At 38.9% G+C, this 26,170-nt stretch overlaps 1 protein-coding gene and 1 long non-coding RNA gene across 2 annotated transcripts in view; one reads left to right on the top strand and one right to left on the bottom strand.

The window, feature by feature from the left end:
* LOC139729350 (uncharacterized) overlaps nt 1-26,170 on the bottom strand; it is a 110,394-nt gene that overhangs the window by 63,146 nt on the left and 21,078 nt on the right. Inside the window, exon 3 of the mRNA XM_071640278.1 lies at nt 4,152-4,293. Within this exon, the coding sequence (XP_071496379.1) occupies nt 4,152-4,293 (142 nt within the window). The remainder of the gene's footprint in view (nt 1-4,151; nt 4,294-26,170) is intronic.
* Nucleotides 10,554-16,930, top strand: LOC139729311 (uncharacterized). Its single transcript, XR_011710862.1, has 3 exons — nt 10,554-10,618; nt 11,322-11,445; nt 16,785-16,930. It is a non-coding gene; the product is annotated as an uncharacterized lncRNA (long non-coding RNA).

Genomic DNA, 26,170 nt, shown 5'->3' with positions numbered 1-26,170 from the left:
TTAAACAGTCAGTGGGCCTGGCCATAATCTAACTAGACACCTGTAGCGGCTAGCTCCTTTAAATACACCCACAGAAGGGATACCTCGCTCTACTTTTAAGCACTCCTGCCCTAGCAACCAAATATCAGATGGAGAAATGTCTGTATGGTATAATGAATGCCAATCTAGCAATGCCCCCCCCCCCCCAGCCAGTTATTAAAGTGGCTACTTATCACAGGAAAGCATACGCCCCACACTTGTGGCTTGATATGGTGATGCAACCACACCAAGCTGAGCAGGAAGGCAGCCTTGCACTAAAAGGTGTCATAATACAATTGACTAATTGACTGCAGGGGGTGAACTGTATGTTGAACATGACCCTGGTTTTAATGGCAGTCCCAGCTCTATTTAACACCCATGATTCAGATATTTTGATTCAGACAAACTGATTTTTTTTTTTAGTCTACCTCAAATCTTTAAAGGGATCATATAATTTCGGTTAAGACCTAATTTCACATTTCTAACATTTTTGGTGAATCTACAAGAAACCTCTTATGCAATATGAAAGAACATGTAATTCCAAGAGGAATTAATCATTTATTTGATGAAAATTGGTTTTGAAATGGCTGAGATATTCAACACAGAGCGATCCTAATAAAAGGTGGGACCCACCTTTTATTATGATCGCTTTGTTTTACTTTGTTTTTGGATGTCTCAACCATTCCAAAACCGATTTTCATCATATAAACTTTGAATTCCTCTTAAAACGGTATGCTTTGTACTATTTCATAAGTGGTTTCTTAGTATTTTGCACAAAGTTAAAAACCCAATCCTCATCTCCACCAATACTATACCATCCCTTTATGAGAGGGCATCCCTAGGAAAAAAGTTCAACCCAAAAAAGAAAACACTGTTTGATGTGAAATGATTCAGGTACAATCAACAGACTGTGAAAAACCTGGAAACCTAAATAACACTAAGAATGTTATTCAGTAATGCTACAGTCACACATGGCCGGATTTCAAGAATTAAAACTGTATCAACCCGGTTCAAGCCGTAGAGACCCGCATTGACGCGCATCGTAACCCGTATCAATTCCTGATGGATTCCGGGGGCTATGATACGGCAGTGAAAAATTTTGGGTCATGTTCAAAATTTTCTCACGGATTTCAATTCCGTATTGATATCCGAATTGAACCGGTTCCAACCGCATTGACTCGCATCGAACCGCTGCAACCTGCAGCATAAAACCGTATGGACCCTTGCTGTATACCGCATTGCCTTCATGCGACAGATGATGACAAGGTCTACATCCAGGTCGGTACGGGTCGAAGCGGGTTGACACGGGTCGATATAGGAGTCAAAATGATTTAGTTAAGAATTTAAAGTGGATTGTTATACGGTTCGATACAGGTCAATACGGGTCTCTACGGCTCGAACCGGGCGGATAGGGTTTTAATTCCTTATGGACCCTGTTTGAAATCCGGCCGTGTGTGACTGTAGCATAAACTACCCTCCATTCCGGGACTAATCCGGCTCATTTTCACCCGGATCAAATCCGTTTTGTGACCCGGCCGTGTGTTACTGTAGCATAAGAGTCCTTCTGATTGCAACATATTTTCTGCATGAAACAAAACACTGCATGCCATTTCAGAACAAAGAGGGCAGTATAACAGTCTATGCCAACTGTATGACAGAGGAGAAGCTTCCTACGATGCAAGAAAAAGGCAACATACTGAGAAAAAACTATTTCTGGTAAAATCTTTTCACCAAATTCTTCTTTGATTCATTGACTATAGTCTTGATATAACAGTCGATTTACGGAAAAAGAAAGAAACAAAAATCTCTCTCAGATCTGACAGGCTTCTACAGGTGTACCATAGATACCAGAATATATAATACTGATTCTGTGAATATTCTGGGATATTAAATTATAGAAATATACATGTATAAATGTATGATTCATCATCTTGGACAACCCTACACCGACTAAAAGATCTCCCATGCCCCACAGGATATTCAGATTTTTGCACATTAAATAAATCACAGCTAGTTATCTTTTCCTACAGTTCTCACTTTGAGGACATATTTTTTTTTTCTGCAAATGGAGATGCAGAAAGCTGACAAAACTCTGCAAAACTTTTACATGGTTTCCTCGTTCTGTCATACTGGTGTCTATTTCTTTTGATTTTCATCAGCTTTTTGTACATTTTTAACCTTTGGGATAATTATGAACTGCAATGGCCCAGTGTCCTTAGATTAACATTTGTCATAACTTTACAATCTTGGTTGAAGTTCCAGAAGTGTTTTTGTTTGTTTGTTTGTTTGTTGTTGTTGTTGTTTTTTTTTGGGGGGGGGGCTTTATTGAAAAAAAATAATGAAAAATTGTATTTGTACCATATTAACAGGAAAAGAAATATACCAATCGTGCTTTTAAAGGCAAATGTTTTAATATCTTTAAAGCTGAAATGGCATTGGTTCTACATCACATGAAACAGTTCCCAACTACTTCCTGTAGTGAAATGCTATATCAATACATAGAATGTAAAGTCGTAAACCAGTGCTGGGTATACTTCATACACAGCCACAGACCAAAATTATGGCTATTTTAAAACACCTCCCTCAATGTCGGGGGTGGGATAATCCATTAACCACCTGGTGAAAGGATACCTACCAACCTTGAAGCACAATGAGCGGAACAAATGGGAACAAATCATGCAGAATAAGGAACTGTCATCAATCTCTAATTCATCCTATCAACAGTTGTTCATAAAGATATAAACTGCACATCTTTTTACACTCGTCCTTTTCTGACTGAGAAGTAGGAATGCCCAAACTACAAATACTTGGTCACAGACGACACGTGTCTTATGGGATGACTGGGTCATAGAGCATTAACCCACTCCATACTGAATTCTGAAATGCCCATACACTTAATACACAGAACACCAGGTTTCCCTATGGTACAGGTTAATAGGCAGATGGACACAAACAAAACAGTGGGATTTTAAATGTAATCCAAATACCAAACTTTTATTTTTTTTGCTCATTCAGGTGGACAGAAATATCTTGTTAATTGCAGATTGCGATATTTTGTCAACCACCTTGCATGTGCCTAAAATCTACCAAAACAAAAGTCCTTGCCCTTTGTGTTCGCGAGTGTGTTTTGAATAACGGGATTGAAAATATTAAGATTAGGCTATTTTCTCTACGATTCAGAAATCCACCGCAGTGCAAATTATCACACTGTTTCTCAAATAATGGCAGTAGTTATGTTCAAACGACAAGCCCTAACCTCGAGGTTAGGAAACCTTGAGGTTAAGCTCTTGCCCCCTAACTTCGACATGTGTCCACACGACAAATCTTAACCTCGAGGTTACGAAACCTCAAGGTTAAATTCCTGCCCCTTTGAGTGTGTTGATTTTTGTGTCCACACAGTGCTTAACTACGAGTGGGGACCCCCCGCGGCTCGTGGTTAGAGCGCTAACCATAAGATTTCTCGTGGCTCTTAACATCGAGCTAACCTCGAGGTTAGCTAACTACGAGTGCATCTTCACGGGCCCTAACTACAAGCTCTAACCTCGAGGTTAAAGGGACTGTACAGTACTGGTTGAGGTAGGGATTCATGTTTGGAATATTCCTAAAGTGAGATAATGAAAAGCCTCTTATGAAATATGAAAGAGCATGTAATTTTAATAAGGATTCAACGTTTATTTGATGAAAATTGGTTTTCAAATGGCTGAGATATCCAAAAAGTGTTAATAATAAAAGGCGACATGCCCCAACTTTATTAGTATCTCTTTGTTTCACCTTGTTTTTGGATATCTCAGCCATTTCAAAACCGATTTTCATCGAATAAACTTTTGATACCCCTTAGAACTGCATGCTCTTTGACATCTCATAGAGTGGTTTCTGAATATCTCACAAAACTTTAAAAGCTAAATCTTCACCTCAACCAGAACTGTACACACCCTTTAAGGCTTGCCGTCTGAACGTAACTAATAATTCTGAAATGATCACAAGATTTCTTGTACCGTGGAGTGCAATGCTGATCGCACTATTTTATGTCCACACAGGCAAAAATCTTAAGATATGGATCACGATGCAAATCTTGAGATTTGGACCCCGCTAATCGGCATCAGTGTGAAAGACAATGATTAATGTGGGCTTACCAGGCTGCTTGTCCTTGAAGTAGTTGTAGTACTGTGAAAGGTAGGTGAGAATACTGAGCTTGTCAGGCGAAGATAAGTTGACCATGTCTTCAGGGTCCAGGAGGGCTGGGATGCCAAGCTCACGTTCAGCCACCTCAAAGGCCTGATTCCAGAAAATGATGGATAGATGGATGGATGGATGAATGGATGAATGGACAGATGGTTGGATAGACGGAATGATGAAGGGATGGATGGATGGATGGATGGATGGATGAGTAGATATACAGATGAACAGATGGATAGATGGATGGATACATGGGTGGATGGATGGATGGATAGATGGATGGATGGATGGATGGGTAGATGGATGGATGAATGAAGGGATGGATAGATGGATGTAGGTAGAGGATGACAATGGAAGAGGAAATAAGAGGCAAATGAAGGAGGAAAATATAATAAGGAAAAAGGAGGGAAAGAAGAAAAATATCAAGAAAAAGAAGAGGAAGAGTAATTGCGAGAAAAGAAAATAGAGGAGGAAAAGGTTGAAGAAAGCAAATTCATGATTGCAAGAGACAAGAGCAAGATGACAAAGAAAAAAGAAGAGAATGATGTGATGAAGAAGGAATAGGATAGAAAGAGGGGGTAAAAGATTGATGGAGATGAAAAAGAAAAGAACATTCATTATTACACAATGAATCAAATTTCATACAATCAGTACTTCATAATTACATTCTTATAATATAAATGCCTAATACTGTCAGTATCCTACATACTGTACATTATAGATACATTGTAGGTGCTATGACAGCTTCATACGGTTAATTTTCACATTCATTGAAGATATTGTTTTATCAATCATACATGTATATCCTGCTTTTATACAATATTGAAAGTGGTTTAGCTTTCCTTACAAGTATGTGCTCTTTTCAGAAACTTTAAAGCATTAGGGTCCTACAGTACATCCTCTTGTGCTGAAACAAGCTCAAATTAAACCCTCATATTGAAATATAAAACTAATGCTTACATCAATAGGCCTACTTGGTAGACAGAAAAATACATGTGTGAATCAAACAATGCATCAAGATGTTATATTTTCATTTTGTATCATCATTCTATTAAAGTGGACATAGCATTTCATGAAGTATAACTCAGTTGTGCATTGATCAAGAAGTTTGCATTCCCTGATAGGTACTGACACAACCTTTTGTATTAGCTTCTACACACAATTACACTCTGTCAGAGAGCAGTCCATAGCACAGAGTCCAATGTGTGATGCTTGTATTGTATAGATTGTTCATGTTGAACCTTGGTGTAATCACAAAGCATCAAACATGAATGGAGCTACAAAATCCTGTTTACCACATACCTCTTGAATGAGGCTCAATATACAGCCTTGTACAGTGTCAGAGTAAATAACAATGTAATGCCTTACAGAAACTGCTCTTCATGCCTCTTTCCCTTGTAACACTGAAAGTGTTTCACTGAACTCATGCTCATCGATGTTTTCATGTCTTCATCAGCACATGAGCTCATATCAAATCCAAAATGTGATTTCACAACCTGTCGTACCTTCTTTAGCAGTGTGTATTTCAACTTAATAATAACAAAAGTGGTTTCAAAGAAGGAACTCTCAAAAAGACTCTCTCAAAAAACAACAATCAACAACTCAAATTAAAAGGCAAAAAATAAAACTGGGGATACTTTGAAAAGCTGCATTTAGCAAAGTGGGCTAACCTTTCACAGTTTTATAGCAATAACATGCAAAAATAATGGCTTAAAAAAGGTTCAAAATTAAGGAAACTAAATCTATTAATATACATGTTAATAATTGCATGAAGTGTGATCAGTTCTATAGAGATATCTTGATCTGTGAAATTATCTCTCATTATCTTTCTTGTATTTGCTCCAATGCTGCAAACTTGCAAAGCATCATTTTCTCAAAAGAATCATGAAATTTGGAAGTACATTGACAGCATTAATACCAAAATATGAACACAGAATTGAAAACAACACAGCTGTTGAAACTTTATTCATGTGTTTGTGAATTGTGTATAAAGCCTATAACCCGTTCTATTCAAGAAATAGACTTTCTACATTAGTCTAAAAAATAAGACTGATTTTGCTAAAAACAGGTGCTCAAAAAATGGGAAAAACAGTCCACAAATGATCAAAATTTTAAATGTTAATCTGAAATTGTGGTGCAAGGTTTGGCATAAACAAAATGGAATTAAGAAACCTGTCCTTCATTCTTTTCAGAATTGCATCAGTCATAGCTGGATATGTCAATGTTGGTCTTCTGCCAAACCTGCTGAGCTGGCAAGGTTCGGCTTTTGACGAACCTGCCGAGCTGCCCAGGTTCGGCTTTTGACGAACCTGTCCAGCTGGCAAGGTTCGGCTTTTGACGAACCTGCCGAGCTGTCCAGGTTCGGCTTTTGACGAACCTGCCAAGCTGGCAAGGTTCGGCTTTTGACGAACCTGCCGAGCTGCCCAGGTTCGGCTTTTGACGAACCTGCCGAGCTGACAAGGTTCGGCTTTTGACGAACCTGCCGAGCTGGCAAGGTTTGGCTTTTGACGAACCTGCTGGGCTGCCAAGGTTCGGCTTTTGACGAACCTACCGAGCTACCAAGGTTCGGCTCTTGACGAAAGTGCCCAGCTGCCCAGGTTCGGCTTTTGACGAACCTGCCCAGCTGCCCAGGTTCGGCTTTTGACGAACCTGCCGGGCTGCCAAGGTTCGGCTTTTGACGAACCTGCGGGCTGCCAAGGTTCGGCTTTTGACGAACCTGCCGAGCTGCCCAGGTTCGGCTTTTGACGAACCTGCCGGGCTGCCAAGGTTCGGCTTTTGATGAACCTGCGGGCTGCCCAGGTTCGGCTTTTGACGAACCTGCCGAGCTGCCCAGGTTCGGCTTTTGACGAACGTGCCGAGGTGGCAAGGTTCGGCTTTTGACGAACCTGCCGAGCTCCCAAGGTTCGGCTTTTGACGAACCTGCCGAGCTGGCAAGGTTCGGCTTTTGACGAACCTGCCAAGCTGGCAAGGTTCGGCTTTTGACGAACCTGCCAGGCTGCCCATGTTCGGCTTTTGACGAACTTGCCCAGCTGCCCAGGTTCGGCTTTTGACGAACCTGCTGGGCTGCCAAGGTTCGGCTTTTGACAAACCTACCGAGCTCCGAAGGTTCGGCTTTTGACAAACCTGCCGAGCTGCCATGGTTCGGCTTTTGACGAACCTGCCGAGCTGGCAAGGTTCGGCTTTTGACGAACCTGTCGAGCTGCCCAGGTTCGGCTTTTGACAAACCTGCCGAGCTGCCCAGGTTCGGCTTTTGACGTACTTGCGGAGGTGGCAAGGTTCGGCTTTTGACGAACCTACCGAGCTGCCAGGGTTCGGCTTTTGACGAACCTGCCGAGCTGGCAAGGTTTGGCTTTTGACGAACCTGCCGAGCTGCCCAGGTTCGGCTTTTGACGAACCTGCTGGGCTGCCAAGGTTCGGCTTTTGACGAACCTACCGAGCTCCCAAGGTTCGGCTTTTGACGAACCTGTCCAGCTGCCCAAGTTCGGCTTTTGACGAACAGGTTTGGCAAGGTTCGGCCTTTGACGAACCTACCGAGCTGCCCCGGGTTCAGCTTTTGATGAATGTGCTGAGCTGCTCAGGTTCAGACTGGGACAAACCTGCCAGGCTGCCAATGTTCTTCTTTGATGAACCTGTCATGATGTCAATGTTCATCTTTGGCAAAATCTTCTAAGCTGCATATCACCCCTTAACCCTAACTAGGCCGGGCTATTTAGGTAGATCATAGAGCCAGTTGGGGGGGGGGGGGGGGGGGGGGGGGGGGGCCTCCCAGGCCCCCCCTCCAGACCTCGGCCGTTGACTGCATGATCGCGACGAAAATTCGCACACACGTTGCCTATGATGTAATCTGAAGTACCATGAAGTTAAATTTTTTTAAAATTATCATTTATGCTTAATTATGCTAATTTATGTATAATGATGCATGAAATCAGACAATTTGGTATAAATCACTAAACAAAGCTCAAAATGGGCACATTTTTTGTGTAAATATCCTTTTTAGTGTCCTGAGCAAATATAAGAGAAAAAAATTGTGCCATCGGAAAAAATTTCTTAAGTATTTAATTGTTTTTTACATCGCGCAAAACGTCGAGGGGGGGGGGGCTCGAAGGCCCCCCCCCCCCCCCCCCCGGCCTAGTTAGGGTTAATGATCCTGTCAGGCTCCAAATTTTTCATCTGTTGCAATGTCCCTTTGCGAAGATCACAAAAATAGGGATTAGAAACAGTTAGTTGCAGTGAATAATAGGCAGAAATACATCTTAAATGCAGTTCAGCTTAATCAGTTTTCAGCGAAATGCTTTTTCATTGTTGAAATCCAAAAACATGCACTTCTATCATGCCACATTGAAAGGTTCATTCTTGTGTTGTTTTGATTATCCAGTATGCTGATAACCACAAGAAGCTGCATGGTTCATGCATACCAATTTGGGGACCAAACTGCAGTGAAAACGTGATATTCAAACATGAAAATGAAACAATTTTTATTCACTAGCTTAATTGTGACATTTTCAATTGCCAGAGTCACAAAATATGCTGCAGAAAAAAGGAGAATATTCCACAAAGGGTAAGATAAAAATTTGAGGAACATTAATTGCTCATTTGACTATTAACAATGTTTTCATTATTAACTCTTTATGTGCCACGTTCGCACGTCCGACTCAGTCGACGGCGTGCCAACTTCGCATATTCTGCTCAACACACAAAGCTGCCAAAACCGATCGATAAATCGCTAGTCCCGCAGTACAATGAAAGCGTTTCTAGCGCTTTTGTTCCTCTCACATACGGCTTGCATTCTATGTGGTGATTGACTGTCAAGCGGTGTTCCCAACTATAGATTTGTGTGTACATTCTAAGTTTCTGTCACAGTTTCATGTGCAAAAGTCATGCCTTCACAGTAATGTAGCAAACTGGTCATTCAAAAGAAAATTGAAAATAGATTTGTCATACAATTTATATTGAAGCAAAGTTTGGCATTCCTCTAAACTTTGCTCACTATTATGTCAAAGCTCGAACAGCTGAAATTTGTAGAAGTTACACAAATTGGAAAAACAGAATTCTTTCTCAAAGCATGTCTACCTTAGTGTCCCAGAATAACGTGGCATACAGGGGGTTTCCACCATGGCACATAAAGAGTTAATATTCAGCTTCAGGAATGTTATGCTCCAGCACTATAACATATGAAACATATGAAAAACACATATGGTATGCAAGCTGAATAGTTCAGTAGAGTACAGTTCAAAGTATTTCAACAATAAGCATAGCATATTTGCAGTATCGTCTCTTTCTGGAGCTCAAAAAGACTGAGCACATCGGTACTCAATCCTGTGAATGGCATTTTGAATCAGTACAGTGTATTTCGAAACACTGATTCTATTACATAGCAAATTGAGCATAAACACAGCCCATGTAAAAGTAATACAAGATCATAAAGTAGTATGCCATTGAATCACAGAGAGTTAAGATGCATTATATATACCTGTTTGATGGAGAAGATGACTGATGATTCTTGATGTATGGTATCCTCCACTTGTGGTATAGGAACATGTGCACTACACTAACCTCCTTTTCTCCTTGTGCAAGAATATGAGTCAGGGTGGGCAATTGGTATAAGGCTTTGGCTGGCTAGTCCATGCAATGAGGTTATACCTGTATACTTTTATAAAACAGGCCCTTGCCAAAATAAGCTACACTGAGCAGGCAATCCTAATAAATTATCTCCTTATCAGAGACAATGAAAACTCTCTTGTGGCCTCCAAGATCAGATTGTTGATATAGCCAGGGAGGGGGAAGAGAATGCTCTGCTGGTTTTGGGAAGTGCCAAGCCCTATGGTTAGTTTCTCACAGAAGTGCTTTGTGGTCTGCCAATTAACCACAGTCAGCAAACAATGTTTGGGCAGTCTGTGGTTGAAACTCAAAGCTCCTTGACATTCCTCTCAGCCTTCATTGAGAAAGTGAACTGATGCTCCATCCATACCAGCTGTGTACTCTGGTTAGATAGCACATTCGTCAGCTGCAGATGTTCCTCTGGACAACTATGATTCTAATTTTCTTACAATGGAGACGAATGATGGAAATATCAATGAACTTGATATCTCAGCTCAGTATTGATGATGGAGATGGTGCTAACATTTTGTCCTCAAAATTATCAACAAGAACAAATACCAATGGAGCTTCTGACATGATGGATTTATCTCACCTGAGCTTTGATGAGCTCATATTAGACGTGATGCTGAAAGATCAACTCCTACAGAGGAGTTTGCATGCCACATAACGATGAAATTCGCTTGCCTCATGGAATATGCACCAAGAGAGACATAACAGTCAGTATCTTCGTGGCAAGGTATAGAAATACTGGATCCTATATACTCTTGGCCGAGCTGAATTCTACAAATCATCGTCAAAGTTCTTCTGGCAAGTGAGAGTGAAAAAGGTAAGTTTTATGCAAACATACTTGCCAATCATGGGGAGTTTTTGCACCAACAGAGAAGGCTCAACATGTTTATTTTTCAACAAGTGCTAATGAATTATTTGGGAATACATGATACATAGAAAACCTATCCATATTCTTTATAGTGTCACAATTAAAAATGCAGATATATCTCATTACCTCGTATTAGCTAATCGCAGCTCTATAAAATCATTGAAAATGTAATGTTCAATTGGATTCTTTCTTATTTTCAGATATGGTGCTATATGAAGTAATTACATCACAATTGATGATTCAGGCATCCACACAATTGTGACTGTTGTGAGGCATTTCGGTTGTATATTCTAAGTGACACTTGAAAATATAATAAAATAAATTGAGAGTGCTTCAGAAAGTTTTTGTAGACCTTTGAAGTCATTTTATTTTGTCTTTCAAACATATAATTTTCAATTTCTTAATCAAGGGGTACATTTGGAAACATCTACAGTGTACATGTAGCTGTCATTCAATTACTGGTGGGATTTGAATGTGTGTTCTGGTTAACCTATGCACACTTGCTTTTTAATATCCCTATATTCTAATGCATGTAATTTTGTGCACTGCAGTACTTTGATGGGGAGTGGTGATTTGATCATGCATAAAAAATTTCAGATTTAGAGTATGGTGTAATTGATATTCTAACTTCATCAGTTTTCATTTCATGCAGACTGGAGATTTCTTCAAAATGCCAGAAATGTATTGTCCTGGAGAAGACACTAGACAAGGAAATGAACCAGACCAAAAAGGAAAGAGCTTGAGAATGCAATGATGATGCACAATGAAAGCCAAATGTAAGTGAATTTCAGGAAACTATTATACATTTCATCTGTGTACCAGTAAATGGTAACTCGATCTACTGCTTGTTGGTAAAACTGTCACATATATCACAATCCCTCAAGGTCTATGTCCGTCATCTTCCATCATCATGGTGTTTACATCTTTTTATACCACACCATGTTATTTTCCAAATATAATATGAAATTTATATTGATGTGCAACATCATATTCCATGAATTTTTTTCCTTTCCACAGAGAATTAACTTGCAGTTTGGGTTTCCCTTTTTGTAGCACAGTCTGCATAATGTGTACCAAAAGGGGTGTGAAAGCATTTGTGGGACAAATTCAAATAATCCAAAATGCAGAAAAATAATGTTAGTACCGCAAAAATATCAATGCATTCAAAATCTGAAGAACAGTGTTTTGTTTAGAGTAAAATGTCTGAAATCAGATAAAAGAACAAGTCCATCGTCATGTGACAAGTGGAGTATGTGAGAAAATAGAGCGCTATCAGAAGAGCACATTGACAGTTTGAGGAAAATCAATAATAGTTTTGAGGAAAATCATACAATCTGTTCAATTTGTTAGCAATTTTTAAAAATTTCTGTACAGTCACTGCCTGATGAAAATTACTACAGTCTGTAATGTCACATGTATAGAATGATATGTAAAGAGAAAACATTTCTATTAAGAGAATTCCACAAAATTTCATTTTGAGAAGAAAGTACAAAGGATTCCCTTAACTGGTACTGATGTATGTTTAGAGTAATATTATTCCCCGATCTTCTGAATGAGACAAGTCAATTTTTCTTGTCATATACATAATGCTGCAAAGTGAAAAATACAATTGTATGTTGATTTTTCTTTATATTTTCTTTATTTTGTTGTACACATACGTGACATCACAAGATGTTTTAGTCTTCTTATCCTGCCATGGAAACATTGAAACTTCACAAACTCATAACTTTTGAACAGATACAGTAGTCAGACTTTCATCAAACGTGCATTGATGTATTGTACTTATAATATTGCTACTTTCTCTCAATTAATGCATATTAAAGGATCGTATAGTTTTGGTTGAGACCTAATTTCAGGGTCTAACATGTTTTGGTGAGATAATAAGAAACCTCTTATGAAATATGGAAGAGCATGTAATTCCATGAGGAATTCAACATTTATTTGATGAAAATTGGTTTTGAAATGGCTGAGATATCCATAACAGAGCAATTCTAATTAAGTTAATTAAATTACATCTATGCATTAAAACTTGTGTATTTTTCCCCCACTCCTCACTCCCTTCCTACAATATCCTTACAGCACCATGGTCATAAGCTCTGTTTCATGGGGGCTCATATTCATTTGCTTTATGTCATTCATTACAAATTGTACTTTGACTATGTCTGATTTTCAATAAGAAAAATTGAAATGGAATTAAATTGATATGGTCATGAGATTTTATCAATGAACTCTCTGCTCTGCTGTAGTGGTTGTCAACACAATGGAATGTGCTGGTCAGTAGCCTGAAACAAAGGGGCACGTAGAAGTGGGTAGAACAGGTCAGTGGGGACTGAGTGCTTTCCAAATAAACCAGTGGGTCATCTATAGGAGGGAAATGAGGAGTGGGGAGAAGTACACAATTTGGGGTCTAACATCTTCCTGCAAATGATTGTCTTTGACTTTAGAATAACTAAGTATCTCAGAATGATAAGGGGAAAAAGTAGATGAAATGGCAGTTACAGAGAAAAGATACTGAGCTGATGTGATGAATATACCTACTGGCTGGTTATCTACCCGGGATAAGACAGTGGTCAAGGCCAATCACCTTTCTGTGTTTTATGTGGTCTTTGTAGCAAAACAAGGAGGTACACTGTAATATATCTCTTTGAGTTGAAGAAGCCTTCAATCATCTTTAATAGTTTGTCTACCTCCTAAAACCTTCTAAGAAGCAGTTTGTGCAATTAAAGGATGCAGTGCTTTGTGTCAGTGGGTGATTGCATATACAAGTACATTCAAAGTATGCACTTGGTGTCTAGGATTAGGGTTTAACCCTAATCCCACTGGGTTATTTGAGGGACAAACTTTTTTGGCCTCCCCCCCCCCCCCCCCCCCCCCCTTCAGATCTCGGTCGTGGATCGCGCGATCCTCGCGAAAATTTGCACTAAGGTACAAGTAGAGGCCAATAATCTAAAAGATTGTATAGTTAGATTTTTCAAATTTTAATTTATGTATTTTATATTAACTTAATGCTTAAATTTAAGCAAAAATAATTTTTTGCCTATAAATCCAAAAGTAAAGCTCCAAAACTTCTAATTTTTGGTAAACATATTTTTTCATTATCCTCGACAATAATATTGAAGACAAAATTCAGCTTCGTAATTTTTCTTATGTATTTTATTGTTCATAGAATTTCTTATGTATTTCTTTGTTTTTTTACTTTTGTTTTAGTTGTTTTTTGTTGTCAAAATTTGTCGCAGAAACTTTTTAAAGCATAATCGAGCTAAAATGAATCATTATCAGCCACTGAAAGTAAAAGTATATATTTTTATATATAATGAATTAATTGCAAAAACACAATTTACATTGGATTTGTACATAAAATCATGTTTTTGAGCAATTTTTGGGTCGACAAATTTTTTTCAAAAGGGGCATGGCTTCAAAACGGTATGGCCGGGAGTGACAAATTTGGTCTCAAAAGTTGCGCGATATTTGAAAGAAAAAAGTCATAAAATGTCGCGGCGAGAGCATCGCGCGTTGCAAAATAAAACACCGAATGCGAATTCAAACACCATATCAGCCAGCTCCTTTACTTTTAATGGCACAATTTGTCAATTTGTAATCCTAAAGTAAAAAGCTCCCTATAACCTGTATCGTGGGGGAGCAAACTCCTGCCTTATGGCCCTTCCTCACCCCTCCTACTGCAGTTCCACCTTGGTAGGAGAATTTACTCAGAGCCATGCAGTAAGAAACGCTGGCATCTTTGCATGCAGTTGATATTCAGTGTATTGGAAGACCATACAGTGGGGATATCATGAAAGTATGATTGTGGCCAGGGAGCCAGTGAGTTCACAGCCCTGTGGTGGTGGTTGTTTGTTTGCTTGCCTCCCTGTGCCACATTCCATTGACCACCAGTGAAGGGCATGAGAGCATTTTCCACCTCCCTGATCAGTGTGTACATAAACAAGATTGAGCAGGTAACTCCAACCACTGCATTTTCTGGGAAGCTAGTAGCCAGAAGAGTTGGTATCACACCAGATAGGCAGCTTGCAGCTTGTGTCTATAGGCGTGTCTTCATCAGCCCGAAGTTCAAACTAGCGGGACATTTTGCGGTCTTAGAAAATAGCCCGATACAGCAAATGTGCGTCTTCATCAGCTCGAACAGCCTGCTTCGGGAAATTAGTCCGAAAATTGACGCATGCGCACTTTGCAATATTACTCTGCCTGGCTCGCGGTTCGAAAGTGGATTTCCCCGCTCAAAATCTCCTATATCACCGTATGTACGATTCTACAACCAGGGAGGTGAGCAGTACAGCAAATCCTCTCCAAAGGGATATTAATAACGCTACTCTTTCTTCTGTCCAGTGAGGCATCTTATATGAAATTAACGAATTGCAATGTTTAAACAAATCCAAAATGCACACAATCTGTAAGAATCTTCAGCTAAGGTAGAGTGGACCAGAAGAAGAAGTTTCCAAAAAAAAAAAAACAAAAACAAAAACAAAAACAGCTAGCATGCACGGCACTGAGTTTTAATAGGGAGGTGAGAGAAATCACCTCCCTGGTTTTAAAGATGACAACAACAGTAGGCCTATAGTACACACATGTGATCCTTGAATACACCGTGCGTGTAATGTACTATACACAATCACTCGCTGCTTGTACATGCGCTTTCCATTGCCAGCGTGGAGGGATCGAGAAAATTTCGGGCTGATGGAGACGCACCCAAGATAGCGCGCTATTTCACGAATTAGCGCTCTAGTTGACGAACTAGACCAAGATTTTGGGGGAAATTTTCCCGATCAAATAGCGCGCTATCTGCGTCTTCACTACACAGATAGCGCGCTATTTTGACATCGGACTAGTTTGGTAACCGCAAGATAGCGCGCTATTTTGAAACTTCGGGCTGATGAAGACACGCCTTCTGATCCTAACAGACAAGCAACCTTTAATACACGTGGATTGAGTGATTGCAACAATATTAGTAGAACACATTAAGTGAAAGTTTGGGGAAAATTCAACACTCCGTTCAAAATCACTGCTGGATGAGAAGACTACTATAGTGTATAATGTCATATGTGTAGAATGATACTATAAGCAAAATGAATAGAGAATTTCACAAAACTTTACTTTTTGAATAAAGTGCACATTTCTTTGACTTGTCACCGATATAAGGGTAATATTATTCCCCCTGCCTTCTGAAAGAGAAAAGTTTGTTATGCAAGAAAAGTAAAAATATGTTGAATTTTCTTTATACTTTCTTTATATTGTACACATGTGACATCACAAGCTAAAGTAGTCTTTTCATCCAGCTATGACTAAGCAGTAACTTCAAAAATTGATAACTTTTGAACGGATTTTTAGACTTTCCTCAAACTCTCATTGAACTGTTCAATTTCTACTAATATTATTGCATTCACTCAACACACATGTCTATGAAGGTGATCCGAACTTGTTCTTTAACAGGTTGGGGCTTTTATACTTCTCAGTGTATATTGGACTGCTTAGCCAGTTGTTGATAACAGGACACTGAACTTGACTATCAGCTAGCTAGAGCTGGACAAGTCATTGTTCTTTATAACAATGTTATTGATAAAGGTCCTAATGTGATATATTTCAACCAGACTTAAAACAAGTTTTGAATGTTCATACAGCTAAACATGGATTGTGACTGCATGACACACATTTAGGATGGAAAGACACCCATTTATGCTGATAAAAGTGGGCCGACAACACTTGTGTAAATAAAATCTGCAAGCTGATCACCCAACAGATATATGATGATAAGGATTAAATGCCCTAAAAAACAGTACTCAGCAGTCACATCTATGTAAAATACATGTAGCTACAAGAAGCATTTTGAGAAAGTCTGTCACCAGCCTTGTCAACAAACTCTATAGACTTTTGCTTCATACAAACTTTTGATTCATACAAACTTTTGAAACCAAGTTCATTTCTTGATATTCATGACATGCATGATTGTTATAAGTGTCAAACAACTTTATTATAATAATTAGTTAACCAAATTTGCTGACATATACATGGTATATCAAGAATTAGTTCACAAATTGAGAAAATGTTTCTTGCATGAAAAACGAAATGAATATTTTCCCTTCTATGTGTCTTCTTTTTTTTACAGGGTATCAATGATACAGAACTCCTCAAGACACATGTGACTGGTGTTATCCTTCATGAACAACAAAAGAATTTGACTTTTAGATATTGGACAACACAGCTATGATTCAAATCTTACCATCAATATCCTGCTGAAAGTATTCCTAGGTGTTAAAGGTAAGTTTTTCATTTGCATCAAAGCAAAAAGTAGGCATTAGTAAAGTAATTACTGCTATTCCGCATGATGCATACTGGTCTTAAAAGAGGTCTTGCACTCGGACAGTTCCATTCTTTGTAGTTTTTAGTAGTAATCACATTCAGCAAGTACTTTCAACTATTTTAAAAAATAAGTCTATGTTGAAAGGAAATGCATTTAATCCCTGTCTCCATACGATGGCTGATTGCCTACATCACAATGTATAGATTCCTTTTAACAACAGATAACCAATTACTGTCATGGTTATAATATCTGGCAATAAACACAAAGCAATTTCAAAATATTATAATACTGTTCAATTTTGGAAGGAATAATAATCAGTCAGCTCATTTGACATCCCTTTGTCATATGCAAACCTTTATGTATGTGCACTTCCTGCCTCCCATTCAAAAAATGTGATGCAATTCTATTCTGTTGAGATCAAAGGAACCAAAATTGTTGTCGAGCAAAATTTAGGCAGACAATGACAATATTGATACTGAAAAATATGTGTATTGTTTCTTCCAAAATGTAACAATGTTAAATCCAATAAGGCAATAAGAAAGAGCAATGGACTGGTGTGTGAAAATGAAATATCCCAATTCATTGTTATACAGTATAAAGTAAAAAGATACAATATACAGTTGTAGGTACATTGAAACTTACACAACATTTAAAGAAAAAAAATGTAGTAGAAGACTTGACGGGTCTTTAAATGTACTTTGAAGGGTAACGTTTACAGATAGGCCCTGATCATCATGAAGTAATCACACTGCAGTTTAGAGATAGAAAATGATACATGACCGAGTACAATGTACATTGATAAAGATTCCAGAAAGAAGGTAAAATTCGAAGAGGCCTCATTTGAGCAACAAAGAAGATAACTCAAGAGAGGAGAAAGATAAAGGTGTTGAAGTATGTGAAAATCTATCTTTACATCCTCGAAAATGAGAGAACAGATTTATTATGAAAATTTGTCTGAATAGTTCATACAATGTACATGCTAGGGATGACAGGAATGGTTCATCCTCAATTATTTGAAAATATACTTGGCATTTTATACTATCATCGCTAGCTCAAGTACCCTATTGACAATACAATCGGATGAAATAAGTGCTATACTACATGACTGTAATAATGAGCCTTTTACAATCCAGTGTGAGGTCAGACAGTTCACACTACTGGTGTGCTTCCTATGCAATCACAGCACGTATACTCCCCATATAATAGTCAAGAGGCATTTAATCCTAATTCTGCATAAACTTGGCCCTCTAAAGAGGTGTGGACAATGTAGGCAGTTTAAGAAGTACATGTGTGGTCACCAAACGGGAGATTTGAAAAGTCAAACAAAGCTTAAGAAAACAAACACCTCTGTGCTGCAGCTAAACAGAAACACCTTACTATCTGTGTGTTATACTGTCCCAAGAGTTTGTGTTTAAGTTTTTAAATCACATATTTTTGTTTATATTCTTCCTTATAGGGTCATGTCACCAGACAGAAGTAACAACAGCACTAAGACTTTGACAGCACTCTGCAGGATTCAGAATGGCATTCATCTCCCTGAAATTCAACATAAATAGGCATATGGATACATACTATTACAATTAGTAATGTACTCCTGTGTGCACTGGATGAGAATGCTTCTGCTATTGCCATAGATGAATGTGCTTACAGCTAGCAGCAGCAGTACCACTGCTCCTCAGGAACATTAGTAGAAATGGCTCAATGTGATGTGGACATTATTTGTGTCAAATGATCATGGAAGCTATACATGAAGTATGGACAAAAAGTGCTAACAGACTTAAGTTAACAGTGTGGGATTCAAATTTCCTTGGCTTGTAAATAAACTGTTTGTCACATAATATGTTTTGGAAGCTAGATACTCTGTAAGTAGAATCACATCAGCTCAAGGCTTGCCTAAATTACTGCACTCAGCCCCATATTTTCATATGTGTATAAATACATTTTACTGGCCTGCCAAGCTGTACCAGGGAGAGAAGTATCCTTTTGTATATTTCTTCTGCCCCCTCTTTTTTTTTTTTTTTGGGGGGGGGGGGGTTGAAATGGTGCTCTAAATACATTTGAACTAGATGTATGTATTCAATAATATTTGTTTTGTTTTGTTTTCGTTTGTTTGTTTGTTTGTTTGTTTGTTTGTTTTTTTTGGGGGGGGGGGGGGCAGCCCAAAATTGATATCGCATTGTTTTGTGTGTTCTTTGTTGTTGTTTGTGTTTTTGTTTGTGTGTGTGTGTGTGACTGTGTGTGTGTGTGTTTGTGTGTAACAGGTGTCTAAGATGGTTTAGCCTGAAATTTTGGTGGCCAAAAAAAGGAAATGAGTACTGGCACAAAATAAGACCAACAAAACAATCTATTTTCTATGATAGTTGCTTGCTTTGGGGACAACAGATAACTTTTTTCTTTTAAATTGATGGTCCACAATTAATCAACCTAAAACCAGGCTAATGGGCCACAGTTAATTTTTGACCCTGCATACTGCATATGGACCTGCAAGCAAGAGTTAATTATCCTAACTTGGTTAAAAACTTTTTTTTTTTTCTATTTCAGTGTTGAGTAATGTTATCCACAGAGAATAACTTCACCACTTTCTGAGGCCACTTTAAACAAACTAAAAAAAAATACAGTTCAAGACTCTTCTTTTCTTAACAATCATGGATTCAATTTTCTCAGTACTCTTTTTGTACTGGAAATCAATTGAAGTGTGCCTATCGCTTGACACGGTAAATTTGAAAAGTCTATTTATTTAGTGTATACATGTTGCTCCATATATTAGAAGCTTCAGTTACACTGCATGCTTAATGCAGCCATGTAGACTGCGTCTGTGTGTGAAAGACAATATTATGAGCCCTTATGTCTCCATCAATAACATTTTTTTCAGCAATTAATTAAGACCATTTCTGAAAGACATTGAAATATAGAGCATGTAGTTGGCCTATTTCTTGCTGAATTGAGTAGTCTTTTATACAATTGATCATACAAATTGATTCATACAAATGAAGTGAGTATACACCACCTTTGTAGTATATGTATCACAGGCATGGCTGTTCTCTGATTTGAAAACTATTAAATTACATACAATTTCATATATTTTTCTATATTGGTATAGGATTCCTTTCAAACAATTAAAAGTGTAGCATATCCCACGTTAATATGTCTGAACACCTATTACTAGTTTTATGCAAACTATAGATTACAATTCTTCGCAATAATTTTTGTTTCATTTTCTTTGCTGACGACACCTCTCACACAAAGCTGGGAAGGTTCAGCAAAATCTAAACCTGTGCATCTAGGCAAGTTTGTCAAAAGCCAAACCTGAGCAGCTCAGCACATTTATCAAAAGCTAAACCCGGGGCAGCTGGGCAGGTTCATCAAAAGACGAACCATGGGAGCTTGGCAGGTTCGTCAAAAGCCGAACCTGGGCAGCTCGGCAGGTTCGTCAAAAGCCGAACCTGGGCAGCTCGGCAGGTTCGTCAAAAGCCGAACCTGGGCAGCTCGGCAGGTTCGTCAAAAGCCGAACCTTGGCATCTCGGCAGGTTCGTCAAAAGCCGAACCCTGGCAGCTCGGCAGGTTCGTCAAAAGCTGTGCAACTCGGCAGGTTCGTCAAAAGCCGAACCTGTGCTGCCGCTGGCAGGTTCGTCAAAAGCCGAACCATGGCAGCTCGGCAGGTTCGTCAAAAGCCAAACCTTGCCAGCTCAGCAGGTTCGTCAAAAGCCGAACCTGTGCAGCTCGGCAGGTTCGTCAAAAGCCGAACCTTGCCACCTCGGCAGGTGCATCAAAAGCCGAACCATGGCAGCTCAGTAGGTTCGTCAAAAGCCGAACCTTGCCAGCTCAGCAGGTTCGTCAAAAGCCGAACCTGTACAGATTGGCAGGTTCGTCAAAAGCCGAACCTTGGCAGCTCGGCAGGTTCGTCAAAAGCCGAACCTTGGCAGCTCGGCAGGTTCGTCAAAAGCCGAACCCTGGCAGCTCGGCAGGTTTGTCAAAAGCTGAACCTGGGCAGCTCGGCAGGTTCGTCAAAAGCCGAACCCTGGCAGCTCGGCAGGTTCGTCAAAAGCCGAACCTTGGCAGCTCGGCAGGTTCGTCAAAAGCCGAACCTGTACAGATTGGCAGGTTCGTCAAAAGCCGAACCTTGGCAGCTCGGCAGATTCGTCAAAAGCCGAACCTGTACAGATTGGCAGGTTCGTCAAAAGCCGAACCTTGGCAGCTCGGCAGGTTCGTCAAAAGCCAAACCTTGGCAGCTCGGCAGGTTCGTCAAAAGCCGAACCCTGGCAGCTCGGCAGGTTTGTCAAAAGCCGAACCTGGGCAGCTCGGCAGGTTCGTCAAAAGCCAAACCTTGGCAGCTCGGCAGGTTCGTCAAAAGCCGATCCTGGGCAGCTCGGCAGGTTTGTCAAAAGCCGAACCCTGGCAGCTCGGCAGGTTTGTCAAAAGCCGAACCTGGGCAGCTCGGCAGGTTCGTCAAAAGCCGAACCCTGGCAGCTTGGCAGGTTCGTCAAAAGCCGAACCTTAGCAGCTTGGCAGGTTCGTCTAGAGCCGAACCTTGCCAGCTTGGCAGGTTCGTCAAAAGCCGAACCTTGACAGCTCAGCAGGTTTGGCAGAAGACCAACATTGACATATCCAGCTATGACTGATGCAATTCTGAAAGAAATGAAGGATAGATTTGTTAATTCCATTTTGTTTATGCCGAACCTTGCATCAGAATTTGAGATTAAGATTTAAAATTTCGATCATTTGTAGACTGATTCTCCCATTTTTTGAGCACCTATTTTGAGCAAAATCAGTCTAATTTTTTAGACTAATGTAGAAAGTCTATTTCTGAAATAGAACGGGTTCTATCTTTTCTAAATAATCTTATCACTAACAGCTTGTGATAAGTAACAGATTTCAATAAAACATCAACTTAAACTAAGATTTCAGGTCACAGAGAAAAAAAAAAAGGACAAATAGACATAGGCTGACTGTACAATGAACTCATAAAAGGTAAATAAACAATAAACATTTGGCAGTGAGTCATGGATAAATCATTCAGGTGGGACTAAGGTGAGATCTGTGTGTGTGTGGGTGTGTATATATCAGTCTATGTGTATGCGACTGCACAAAAGAGTAAGGTGTGCTATGCCGTGAGTGCATAGCCAAACCTAATTGCATATCAACCTATTTTCCCTGTACAACTGTTTGAGCCTGCATATCGTACAAAAACTTAGAATTTGGCCCTGATAATGATTGATGTTTGCAAAATTTGACGTCACAGATAAAATTACATTTACAAGCCGTAGTATGTAGGCCTACTAATTAACTTGAATATTAAAAGGAAGTTGATATCTTGTGTAAGCACAAGCTGGTACATTAAGTGTGGTTATGCATAAAAGATATGTCAATTATGGGTGTGTAACAATGATTTTCTAGGAAGGGCTAAAATGATACGGCCATCACCGCTGAACTTTATTCTAAACATGAATCACAGTAAAACCTGTAACATGAAATGTACATATTGAAAATTAAAGAATAATGCAGTTCTTACACAATTGCTTTCAATCATTACCATCAGAAACCACTGTATTATGCACTACATAAATATATCTTATTATCATCAATATCATCAACTACGTGTCATCTGTCAAAGCAATAGGGTATTGAAGTAATATCAACACATCACCTAGAGTCCTATAACAATTAGTCCAATTAATCATCACCACTGGCAACTTGGATTGGTGGGGTTTTGTTGTTGTTGTTGCTGTTGTTGTTGTTGCTGTTGTTGTTGTAATTGTACTTGTTGTTTTTGTTGATTTGTTGTTTATATGTTGGTGGCACTTTGAGGTGGTGTAGTCAAAAGTACTGATGAGGAATATCTATTTTCATCCAAGCTTACCTCGTGAAATAAGAGCAAGGGCTAGGATATCTGAAAATGAGTCAAAATATGTATAATGACAAGGATTGCCGAAGTTCTCTGTTGTAGTTCATGATACCAAAGCAGGTGAAGGTCTGAAGTATGAGACTACACCCAGCCAGACCTTGGGGCGGTACCCTCTATCCTGAACATGACATCAACCTCCATCCCTATGACCTCTGACCCCAACCTCCATCCCTATGACCCCTGACATGCCCATTGGGACATCCAGCTTAACACTGAACTGGTTTGTATTAAACTCTCTGTGTATGTGTTTACATGTGGAGCAAGGTCATACAAATGGTAGTTGTGCATCGATCGCTCAGAAATTCTACTCTTTACATGTATCATTGTCTTGGCACAAATTGTAATGGGCTGTCTCTATTTCTATCACTTCCCATGATAAACAAATGATTAGTGGTGAGCTATTTGGATGATCAACATTTCAACACTTTCTTGATAGGTAGAAAAACTACCTGGTAATCCTTAATACATGGAAAGGTACTGGTAGAAATTCACTTCATTGATATACAGTACAGTACAGCACAACCTCACTTATGAAATACAATGTAATACCATTCTTCTTCCACAAATTAAATGAATGGCCTTTCTCGATTTTAATTGTTGAAACATTATTTCTCTGAAGGGAAACTGGATTCATAGGCTTACATGTATTTTCATCAGGGCAACATGTTGTGCTGATTTACTGTGTACGATTTAGGGGGGGCCTACTTGATTACATACATTGTACATGTAGATGAACAAATGTTATCAAACTTCCCTACCACCCCCCCCCCAAATTAAAAAAAAAAAACACTCATACAAATTCAAACAACCACCCCCCAAATAAAAAAAACACACACAAAATTCAAAGAAATGCAAACACACAAACACAGAAAAAAGAGACTTGCTAAAAGAAAATGAAAAGAAATAGAATCATTTCTGACATATAAATTTTCCTGAAAAAAACACACAACAAATACAGGTTGCAGTAAATTTTGACCTACAATGAGCAGTATTCTCGACAGCATCTTGCACGCTGATACATAATCACATGCCATTTATCTAACAAGGTTTTTATTTTCGCGAATTTCGCGAATTATATGTCATTCGCGAATTTATGCGCGAGATTATTAACTTTATATGAATGCAACGTGCCTATGCACATGCCTCCAATTATTACTAACTGTACTCCAAAATAACAAATCTGACCAATTGCTTAATTGTCACGAAGTCCTGATTCACAAAAAATTAGACTTGCTTAATATATGGCGTATACAGCAGTTGTAAACAGAACTATCTTTAATCATTATTCATTCCTACAAGACATGACCTCCTGTGTGTTCCTTGATTTCAGAGGTCACATTCTGTGTCAGTTCTGTACTCGGTGACTTACGTCGTTATGCTTCTATGCACTTGTGAGAACACCTACTTGTTTGCTCAAGAAACCGCAGGAAAAGTCAAAAGGGCATAATTTCCTCTTTCACTGAAAGGAATAAGTTTTGAGCTAAACAAAAAACTGAAGTGTACACATGATGTTAACTGCTACAGTATTGACCTACTCTATACAAGGCTTTGAATAGTACAGTGATTCAGCATGATTAATTATAAATAGAACCAGCAATAATGAAAATTGCAAGCTAGAAGTAAACTGCAAGATTTCTGCTTATTGGTCAAATAAACACATTGCAGGGGTCGCACTTAACTTTTTTTTTAACTAGCCAGGCGGACTACTTAGAATCAATTTTGACACTGAAGCAATATTTTGGCTAGCCAGACGGACTAGTTACTTCAGAATTTTATGATTTTTAGCTAGTCCGACATGATTTTGGGTGGCCAATGGCCAGCGGACCATCGCCAATTTCGAACCCTGCATTGCACAAAATGATTGTGAAACACTCAACATGAGCATGGGTACTACAATGTACTTTTATCATTTGATCATTATTATAGTCTTGATGATGATGATGATGAGAGAAATTATGATGATAATAATGATGAATCTACATGTATGTGAGAATGCTGTCAGTATAAAGACATCTGGTTGTGATGTCTGCGACAGAATTTGCTTTAATGATTTTTGATGGCTGCTACTATTTGTGGGTTATCCTTAAAGGTAGGGGATACCTTTTACAGACCTCCCAAAATGCAGCAAAACATTAAATATGAACCTTAAGGGACTTGTTTAGGCCACTGCTGAGAAATTTGGAAGTCAACAGTTATCTACAATTTGAATAATGCACAAAACTCAACTACTCAGTAGTTCTGTATGTCAGCCACACTTACGCCTTTTTGTTGCAGTCTTCTGTATTTTTTATCCATAAACACAAATCTAAAAGTATAAGAGCTGATGTAATAACATATAGAGTGTGTGGCAAGAATGTATATAGAAATGTTTGTAAGTTTTGATGAACTTTCTTCACAAAATATACATGATGGACACACATGCAGTGCATGGGTCTGCAAAGGCAGCCTAGTAATGTACTGGAATTTACGGTGAGCCCCGAAAAAAATTCAATTCAAAATCTAACGGTCAAAAAAGTGTACTAAATGTTACCTTCCACTTTCAATACTTTATGGGAGTTTCTAAAATGATACTCTCTTCAACATACCACTGTATTTGTACAACTTTTTATTTAAGGCATGCAAATGGGATTCCCTACCTTTAATAAATTGCTTCACACAAAGATGAAGAAGGCGAAGAGGGGGGAAGAGATCATTTAACCAAACACGAAACAGAGCTGTACCGGAAAGCAGAAATCAAGCTATCATTTCAGAGGTGTGAGCACCATTTCATGTGGGTTCTGTGTCTAGGCACTCACTTAGATTATGACCCAAACATAATGATGATAGTACAATGTATTATCTAATTGGGAGAATTACACCACTTTCTATTGCCCTTGCAGAGCCCCTAAAATCATTGATTATTTACATTTGCCCTACAGATACCTAATCTATTTCAGAACATCAGATATGCTGAATTTGTAGTTTGTAGTCTCAGTAAGCAAGTATAAGAAGTAGTCCTCTGTGGGTTTCTAGCAACCTGCTACTGATACAGTGTAAAATCCTTAGTGTAACCTGAGGTCATAAGATTAACTTTGGGATTGTATAGTTTTGGTTGAGACCTAATTGCAGGTTTCTCACATTTTTTGTTGAGATAAAGAGAAACCTCTTATAAGATGTGAAAGAGACTGTAATTCCATGAGGAATTCAATGTTCATTTGATGAAAATTGGTTTGAAATGGCTTAGATACCCAAAACAGAGCAATCCTAATAAAAGGTGTGACCCACCTTTTATTATCATCGCTTTGTTTTA

Source organism: Diadema antillarum, unplaced genomic scaffold, assembly GCF_040938485.1.
Source record: "Diadema antillarum isolate AM-2024a unplaced genomic scaffold, OU_Dant_1.0 seq00000234_RagTag, whole genome shotgun sequence".
NCBI lineage: Eukaryota > Metazoa > Echinodermata > Echinoidea > Diadematoida > Diadematidae > Diadema > Diadema antillarum.
This window is presented reverse-complemented; position numbering and strand designations above follow the sequence as displayed.